Source organism: Cornus florida, unplaced genomic scaffold, assembly GCF_030987335.1.
Source record: "Cornus florida cultivar Cherokee Brave unplaced genomic scaffold, ASM3098733v1 CherokeeBrave_3.0.0_Hap2_Chr06, whole genome shotgun sequence".
Taxonomy (NCBI): domain Eukaryota; kingdom Viridiplantae; phylum Streptophyta; class Magnoliopsida; order Cornales; family Cornaceae; genus Cornus; species Cornus florida.
The window spans coordinates 86,366,840-86,376,651 of record NW_026775576.1 but is presented as its reverse complement, the minus strand read 5'-3'; the positions used below and the strand labels follow the sequence as shown (position 1 = coordinate 86,376,651).

At 33.0% G+C, this 9,812-nt stretch overlaps 2 protein-coding genes across 2 annotated transcripts; both read left to right on the top strand.

Annotated features, from left to right (window-relative positions):
- The first annotated feature begins 4,108 nt into the window (after positions 1–4,108).
- On the top strand, positions 4,109–4,768 carry LOC132314991 (14 kDa proline-rich protein DC2.15-like). Its single transcript, XM_059813749.1, has 2 exons — positions 4,109–4,261; positions 4,505–4,768. The coding sequence occupies exons 1-2, from the start codon at positions 4,109–4,111 to the stop codon at positions 4,766–4,768; spliced, it is 417 nt and encodes a 138-aa protein (XP_059669732.1).
- Positions 4,769–7,141: 2,373 nt separating this feature from the next.
- Positions 7,142–7,607, top strand: LOC132314989 (14 kDa proline-rich protein DC2.15-like). Its single transcript, XM_059813748.1, has 2 exons — positions 7,142–7,217; positions 7,249–7,607. The coding sequence occupies exons 1-2, from the start codon at positions 7,142–7,144 to the stop codon at positions 7,605–7,607; spliced, it is 435 nt and encodes a 144-aa protein (XP_059669731.1).
- The last annotated feature ends 2,205 nt before the right edge of the window (positions 7,608–9,812 follow it).

Genomic DNA, 9,812 nt, shown 5'->3' with positions numbered 1-9,812 from the left:
AATTTGAGTGAAAAACAAAAAAAAACAAAAAACAAAAAGAGAGAAAATTTGCGTGAAAAAAAAAAAAAAAAAAAAGGAAAGTTGGATACTTAAAGTCCCATTTGAAAAAGGAAACAAGTCATGTCAAACTTGGGACTCGAAGTGGGGGCAATTTGTAGATACTAAAATTTTAGTAGGCTTTGGTTTTAACAAATGAACCCATTAAATACGGGCCTAATGTTTAATTAAGTTATTTAATTGGCCCAAGCTTGGTCCACTTAAATTATTTAATTAGTCCAGCCCAGATGGTTAAATAAACAGATAATTATTCCTAATAAAATATATTTGGAATAATTATTTTTAAGGATAATTATTATAATATAACCGGCCCGGCCAGTTATAATTTTATCCTTATCAGGAGATGACACGTGTCATCATCCTATCAACCCAAGAAGCTTATAAATAAAGGCCTGGAGGAAAAAGGAAGTGACAGAAATTTAGAAAATCCAGAGGGTCCAGAAATTGAGAGACTCAAAAATTCAGAGGGGATACAAATTCAGAATTCAGAAATCTAGAATTCCAGAGAGAACTCTCATCCCCAACATCCAAACCCAAAAGCGGAGAACACCAAGCACATCAAGACGTGCCATTCTTCATCAAATTTCACGGTGATCAACAACGAGCATAGCCAAAGACATGCCGTTCTTCAACCAAATTCCACAGTGATTCAAGATCAAGTTTGTGCAGCCTTTGGATCCAACCAACCAAAAAGGAGATCGAATCAGAGTACCTTATTTTTTGAAATATTATTACAAAGGATTGTACTCCATCTTTATAAATTAATAAAAATCTATTTGCTCCCAATTTTGTTTCTTATTTGCAAATTACAAAATTTGTATGTACTTGTAGATCTTCCGTAACCAACAAATCTTAAATGGTCTTATAAGATGTCCATTATAATTAGGGTAAATGCGTTAAACTCCCCTGAACTATGACCGGATTACAAGAGACCCCTGAAGTAAGCAAAATCCCCTGAACTATCATTTTGTTGCACTGTTAATGAGACGGTAACAAAAATAGTAAATTACCTTTTAGCCCTAAAGTTGAACAATGTCGTTTAGAGTTTCAGCTGCTGATATGGCAAGTACAATCTCAATGTCTAATAGAAAATCGACAGCACATCAACCTCATCAGTTATCACAATTGTTTTATTTGATTTTTTTTTTTCTATTGTACAAACCTAGATTGCCTCCATTATGCATACTGATCTCTCCCAGCACTAAGAAATCATTGATCTATGCCGAAACTCAATGCCCTTCAATTTTCCACACATATACCATAAACATGTATGGTGTCTATATATACATATCCATTACGATTTACTACCAACAAACCATCTGTATCATCCTCTAATTCTCTTGCATTTTATGTGTTCATCAATATATGTATGCATATTGTATATGTATTGCTTGTGCTTTTCAGGTTTATGTATGTCTATGGATCATTGATGATATATTTCCTCTTTAATTGGACGTCTTCCATCCCTTCCCAGATCAAACTAAAACCATCAAAATTCAAGCAAGTCTCTCATCTGGGTCTCTCAATTATTCTAAAATCTTCAATTTTTGTGAGTATTTCGTATAGTTTTAATTGGTGATCCATACTATTACCATGGACAATCAAAATGATGCATTGGTGAGTCAACTGGGAGAGAGCATAAGGGACATTTCTAGGCTACCCGAGTGCCGACACATCTTGAAGAAGATGTACGGTAATTTGCTTCAGAGGGTGAAGCTGTTAACTTACAAAAAACAAAAAGAGTGAAGCTATTAAACCCTCTGTTTGAGGAATTGAACGACAGCCACGAACAGCTTGGCAATGATGAAGTTCTAGATGACGGCAATGATGAGGTTCGAGGACTCGAATCATTAAGGGTTGCTTTGAATTCAGCTAAAGAGCTTATTTGATCACACCAACCTATCAACGAAAACCTCGCACGCCCACCAATCTCATATGACTAAAGTGCTCTCATTTTTGTTAAATTTTTGACGATGGGTTAATATTTGCAACAAATTAAATAATTTAGGGAGTTAAGTGTCTTATTAGTCATAATTTAGGAAGGTTAGGGTTTAATGCACTTTACCCTTATAATTATTCTCAATTTCATTGACTTGGTCGTCCATGCATCATTTCAGTTTTTCCTGACGAGCACCCAAAATTCAGTTTATGAGACAAGAATGAATGGATGCAGTTCATAATTTGTTTTGATCATTCTTTCTCGTGTTGATTGGAGTGGGGGTGGCAGCTCATGCAATCTATATTTTATTAATTCATGCACTTATACACTCAAATTTTCTATATAATTGAAAGCGAGAAAGAATTCCCAATAACTATACTTTTTAAAACACAACAAAATATTAGTTTACCATTTTTTTAACTAATATTTGTTCCACCCTTTAAAAAAAATTTTGTTTAATTCGTTCAAAATTTGAAATATTGGAGGAAATTAAAATCTATATCATGATAGAGACAAGGTGAGTCAATCCATTGAACGAATGGGTTGGTTTATTGAAGAAAGGAGAAAGGAGATTAACACGGCCCACAAGTGTGTAACAGCCATATTAACGAAGCAGTAGCCGGTTTGTATAAAAAGGAGGATGGATAATAGTTTTGATTTCCAGTGTTTTTTTTGGGTTAAAGGGTAAGGTTGTATATAAGAGAGAGAATGTACATGAAGTTCCAAGATGGGGAAATACTGAGATTTGATTTCCAGTGTTATTATAACATATTAGATATAAAAAAAAATAAATAAATAAATAAATAAAAAGTATTTTTACCTATATTTGAAAAGAATAATCGAACTCATGTGCTAATGCATACACCATGTTTTAATTGAATTTTTTTTTGGATAAGTCAATATATTCAACCAAAAAAGTAAGTGTAGAACAGAAGCATAAAGGGCGAGAGTCACAACGGGCGCCAAGCACCCCAAAGGAAAAACAACCAAACAACCAATCAACGTTTACATAACTGTTTACAAAAAGAAAAGGCTCAGCAACAGTTATTTTAGTATTATTACGTACTGATCTTCCCTCAAACGTGAGGGGCAAGATACAAAACATGAAGATCAAAGTCACCCCAAAGGAAGGAGGGTTGATCCAGGAGTTGGAGTCTTCAAGCCAAGCAGAGGCAACTGATCTTCCCTCTTTGCTATTTGCAAGTTTCATAGAAAGACATCAAAGTTGATTATCTAAGTCGGACTCATCTCTTACTGCCCGGTTCTGTTGCAATATTGAATTTATGTTTTTCTATCTTTTCTCCACGTTGGAGACTTGGAGTTGCCAATATTTTCTTCAAGTTGGAGTCGTCTAATAAATTTGGATAACCAATTGGCATTATATCTAGCCCATAACTTCTCTATCTTCAAAAATATGAGTTTGGATAATTAACGCGCAACTCCTAGCTCTATTATTTAAATTTAGTTCATTTGTGCTTATAACGGTCATTAATGAATTTTGTACTTATATAATCAAATATAACGATTTTTCCTAATTTAACAATAAATGAAATAATTTTTTAAAAAAATTAAAAAAAAAATAAACTAGATTTTCAGTGATCAATTTGTCATAGGATTCCATCAAGGACTTCTTACACATTTATTGAATGGATCAAGTTCATATGAACTATGTAACAAAATATTATCAGGTTGACACAGACTAAAAGACCCGCCAACACAAATGGTCTACCCTAACAGTTTACCTTCTTAGATTACTTTGAATTTTTCTTTTTTGGTCTTTCATTCACCATATCAGTTTCAAATTGAAAGAAACACACAACAATAGAATCCTAAATTATGGTAGACAACTTATGTAGGCAAAGCCCAAGGATTGTGAAGATCAACATAAATACACCCAATAAATCAAATAAATAGGCCAATTAATTAAATAGAATAAATAGACCAACATAAATAAGCTTAATAAAAAACTTATGCAATAAAGAAGTCTTAATTAAAAACTTCTCAAATTTCCAATATAAATACCTTCTCACTACCTTCCTTCATTCATCACATCTAACATTTTCTCTCTTCTAGTATACTTCAGTACTCAAATCTATTTTAGGCTTTTAGGATATGGGTTCAAAAAGTTCAGTTTCGGCTGTGCTTTTCCTCTCGATGAACATTATCTGCTATGCTTTAGTCAATGCAGGTAGCACCTACACTTCAAATCCAGCGCCAAGTCCAAGCCCATCAAACCCAAAACCAAATCCAACGCCAAGTCCAAGTCCATCAAACCCAAACCCGAGTCCAACACCAAACCCAAACCTGAATCCAACTCCTAGCCCTAGCACTAGTCTTTCGAAACCAAAACCAAATCCAACGCCTAGCCCTAGCACCAGTCCTTCAAAACCAAAACCCAATCCAACGCCTAGTCCATCAAACCCAAAACCGAATCCAGTGCTTAGCCCTGGCACTAGTCCTTCAAACCCGAAACCGAATCCAATGGCTAGCCTTGTCACAAGTAATCAATCACTGAGTTGCCCTAGAGATGCCCTAAAACTAGGTGTTTGTGGAAATTTACTTGATGGGTTGATTGGAGTTATCATAGGAAATCCTCCCACCGCACCATGCTGCACATTGTTTGGCGGGTTGGTGGACCTAGAGGCGGCAGTTTGCCTCTGTACTGCCATAAGAGCAAATGTGTTGGGCATTAATGTCAATGCTTCATTTTCACTCACTCTGCTTTTCAATGCTTGTGGAAGGACTCTCCCACCTGGTTACACATGTGCTTAATGCGTTCACCATTAATTAATCCTCTCTCTCTTCCTCATCTAGATCTCCAATATCATCTCTTTAATTGCTTTATCAATCAAGCTATTACTATATATTTTGTGATTGTGGCACCGTGTGGAACTGTTTGGTCTTTTGCAGTTGATATAATATAATATTGTTTGCAAAATCATGTGATTTGTCAATTTTTTATTTGTTTATGTGCTCATGTTTCAACTAATATAAGAAAAATTCTATTGCAAATGTCGCATGTATATATATATATATTTGAAAGTTAAAGCAACTGACATATATGGGATGAGGATGAACTCGAACCTGGGCCATTTGATTACAAGCACCAACACCCTACCAACTGGGCTATCACACCCCACCCCGCATGTGTATATATTACATACACATGAGAGAGATGAAACATACCTTAAAGCAAATTTAACTCGTACAAAAACAAGAAGCTAGGTCTCCTCAGCAAAGGCTGTTCGGACTCTCCCAAAACTAACCATGCACATAAAAAAGTGCAAGCTATAATCCATAACTTTGGTAAGTATCTATTACAATGACTCCACAAAAAATCACTTGTACAGATACATACAAAATTATACGATTTGATCAGCCTCATCAATATGACGTTATGACCTAATCAATGGAAATATGATTTTTCATTGCTTAAATTAGGGAAAATTAGATTTAGTGACTAAAATTAAAAATAATAACTTTAAAATGACCTTAGAGTTACAAAAAGTTGAATAATGGCCAATCTTGAAACTAAATTGGTCTTCTAGTGACCATAATTTGGACACAAAATTTATTCATTCAAAAGGTTAGGATAATATGATTCCTAAGAATCCCACTTTTTATTATAACTTATCACTTTAAATCTATTATCTTTAATTTTAGTTACTAAAATCTAATTTTCTCCTTAAATCCTTTATAAGTAATATATATAAGAGAAAACCATGCAAAAAAACAAGTCTTAAAAGGCAGCCCAAACAAGAAAAGAAAGGTCAGAAAACAATATATCCAAAAATTAGGCTAAAAATTTACTGGAAATTTCCTAATATTTCTATTTAATTATGAGTTAGAGTTTATATATATGTATAAAATAATGATTTAAAATTTACCAAATTCAATTTATGTGACTAAAGTATTGAGTCCCATTATATGATTGTTACCATAACATCACGTGAGAGACCTGCCACCCATCTCACATGAATTAAATTCATTAACTACTGAAGTCGGTCTCTAATATATTCTAATTTTTCTATGAGATGGGTAAGAGTCTAAGAGATCCAACATTTACATGATGGATGTGCTAGTAACACATCTCTGACTACTTGAACAAAATGTACGCTTTCATGAAAATATTTCTTATTACTGTAACTAGTTCACACATTCAACATTTCACTCTTTCAAATGAAATTTTTCTTGACAAGTACACAAAATTCAGTTTATAAGACCTGAATGCATACCCATCATATGAGCTTATCAGTATTGATCATTGTTTCCTCATTTTTATTCGAATGGGGTGGTCGCTCATACAATCTGCATTTTATTAATTCATGCATTTATACAATCAAATTTGGTATATAATAAACATCCAGAAAGAGATTGCAATAACTATACTTTAAAAATGTTACTCTACAATATATATTTTATTGAAATATTATTTTTTTAAAAATTTAAATTTTGAAATATGGGAGGAAATTAAAATCTACGGAGATTAAAACTTTCTTCCACGATTCTGTAATAGAGGAAATTGGACACTGTACTGCAAATTGAACGGGTCGAATTCTCCCAATTCAAAAAAAAATTGCCCTTAAATTGGTCAAACAACAATAAATTTGAAGTCGGGTCAATAATTCTTTATCAATCCACACGTGCATCATCTGTCAACGTTACGTTAATAGTTTTTTCAATAATTTAAGGTTTCAATAATTTGTCCATAATATATGATTTGATGAATGTTACGATAAAGTACTTTATGAGACGTAACGAGTCTAAATTCAAAATGTTTTTTTCAAACAATGAAAGAAAAAATATATATATTTACACATTTAGGAAAATAAGAGATTATTATTATTATCTTTTTTGTAGTTCCTCCATACTTCATGAAATAGGAAGTCAAAGTTCTTACCCACTTGAAGTACGGCTTACACATCTACATATATATATAGGTGTAAGACAATGATGTCTGTGAATAATATTTCTATAATAAAAATCTTCTCCATGTTGATATTCTTATATTTAAAAAGGAAACATTTTCTATCTTCTAGCATATATACATCTTCTCCATGTTGATATTCTTATATTTAAAAAGGAAACATTTTCTCTCTTCTAGCATATATACTTCAGTCCTTGAATCCATTTTAGGCTCAAGAAATGGGTTCAAAAAGTTCAGTTTCAGCTGTGCTTTATCTCACAGTAAACATTATCTGCTATGCTTTAGCCACTACAGGTAGACCCTTCATACCCAAATTCGAATTGAGTGCTTAGCCCTGGCACTAGTCTTTCAAACCCGAAACCGAATCCAATGCGAAACCCAAAACCGAATCCAATGTCTAGCCTTGTCACAAATAATCAATCACTAAGTTGCCCTAGAGATGCCCTAAAACTAGGTGTTTGTGGAAATTTACTTGGTGGGTTGATTGGAGTTTTCATAGGAAATCGTCCCACCGCAACATGCTGCACATTGCTTGCCGGGTTGGTGGACCTAGAGGCGGCAGTTTGCCTCTGCACTGCCATAAGAGCAAATGTGTTGGGCATTAATGTCAATGCTTCACTTTCACTCACTCTGCTTTTCAATGTTTGTGGAAGGACTCTCCCACCTGGTTACACATGTGCTTAATTCATTCACCATTATTCCTCTCTCTCTTCCTCATCTCTCCATCCAATATCATCTCCTTGCTTTATATATCAATCAAGCTAGCTATTACTATATATGTTTTGGTGAGGATTGTGCTTACTATAACATTTATATATGAATGATAAGAATTGTATTGTCCTATTGTTGTTGGCTGTTCATTTTCAATTTGCTGTGATGATGATAACTAAGATCTGTTTTTTTTTGTTTCATGAACAAAATTTCCTAATTTGGAAAATTAGAGCACCCATATTATGTTAGGAGAAACAAGTTTATAATTATTCATTTGCTACACTCGACATTGCATAACTTTTGCAATATTTCAAGAAATACACCAAAACCACTCACCAGGCATTTTTATAATTGAGTTTTGAAAAAATTGAATCAAGAAAATTCTTTTATAATTTTCAATTCTCTCTAAAAATAGAGAAGTTTTCTAAGTGACAAACCAAGTAAACTCAAATTCTCTCAAAATCTAAGAGGACATACACCAAAAAAAAAACTTTTGTACCAACAAAATTATCAGATTTCAATCATTCAATACATTGATCATCCATGTTTTTTGTGACTAGGAAGAATAATCCTCCAACTATCATGTAATGAAAAAGCATAATGTATACATGTGAGAATTCATGGATTGTTCCTTCTGTAGACTCCCGCAGAAAAGTATGCATGAGGGAGCATGACTTGCAAGTAGATGCATCAAACTATTCAACCACATGTCCATCCAACATTGTCCTCCTGCCAAACAATTACTGTTTTTTTTTTTTTTTTTTTGGGTAATTAAAACAATTACTATTTAAAGGGGCATTATCTTGTTAATTGAGAGTGTCAAGAGGGAAGGATTGGATTAAAACCTAACATTTGACACTTTTTCTCTATAGTGATCATTCTAATAATTTATGTTGAGAATCGATACGTACAGACTTACACGACAGCAGTAAAATTTTATATAATTTGACAAGATTGCCACCGTTCATGTTCACAATTTTCTTAAAATGGAAGAGTAAAAAATAAAAATTAAAAACATAATATTAGGATTTTCCTCCAAATCACTCTAATACCTTCAGTACCCCAAAAAAAAAAAAAAAAAAAATGGGAAAAATTTCATGTCCATATAGTCAGATATATAAAACTAATCAAGCTTCACAAACCCAACAATTTAGACATTAACAACTCGATTACCAAGCAATTCCAGTCAATTTTCCCCAAAATTCCTCAAGCCATGTCAAATGGTGACTACTGAATTCAACTTCTGAGGCATCGAGATCAATTATTATGACAACCTTGTTACAATTCCAATAATCTTTGTCGTTGAATATTTCAGTTGGGGATGTCATACTGTTGTTTCTTTATGTTTAGCCGTTAATGCTTTTGGATATTATATTATTCATCAATTGAATTTGCTTTAGGGGACACTACTCTTGAAATTGTTGCATCACTGTTTCTTGGTCCACCAACAGACAATCCTAAGTTACTTCGAACTGTTCAGTAACTTCTGAACTGTTAAAAAATATTAACAAAAGAAAATTCATTAAATTAACTAATCAGAATTTGAGATACCATTAGTCAAATAATACGACAAATAGTACACCTTCACCCCAAAACATCTTAGTTTTAGTCATATATATAATTTTTAAAGGGTCCCACCTATTCAAAATTTATCTTATTTGTATCAAAAATTATTATATTAAAAGAGAATACCTCTGGTGATACTCCCGAACTAACGTAAAAATATTAGATTTATCTTGATATATGGAAAATTGAGATTTTTTTTTTCTTTCATAATATAATATTAAAAAAATTTATATTTTTTTTATTGGTTTTGGTATCACGTGTAAGTAGCCTGTGTAATGTAGACTCTCTGGTATTGGAAGGCTGTTCTTACAAAAAATAGAAGAAAAAAATGGACCCAACAACCCCTTTTTTTTTCTCTTTTTGTAACAAGCAAGTGGTAGTGGCCTTAAAAACTCGAAAGGCTTATACACATGCTTAATTTTGGTGACTAGTCTTGAAAACTACACCAAACACGTACTTGGTGAAAAATGAGACCTTTAAATTGCCAAAAATGTTAGATATCTCTGTACACACACATATATATATGTATGTACATGCTAGATTTGTAAATAGCCCTGAAAACTGTACCAAACAGCAGTATAGTGAAAACTGAGATCCGAATCATTGATTGAT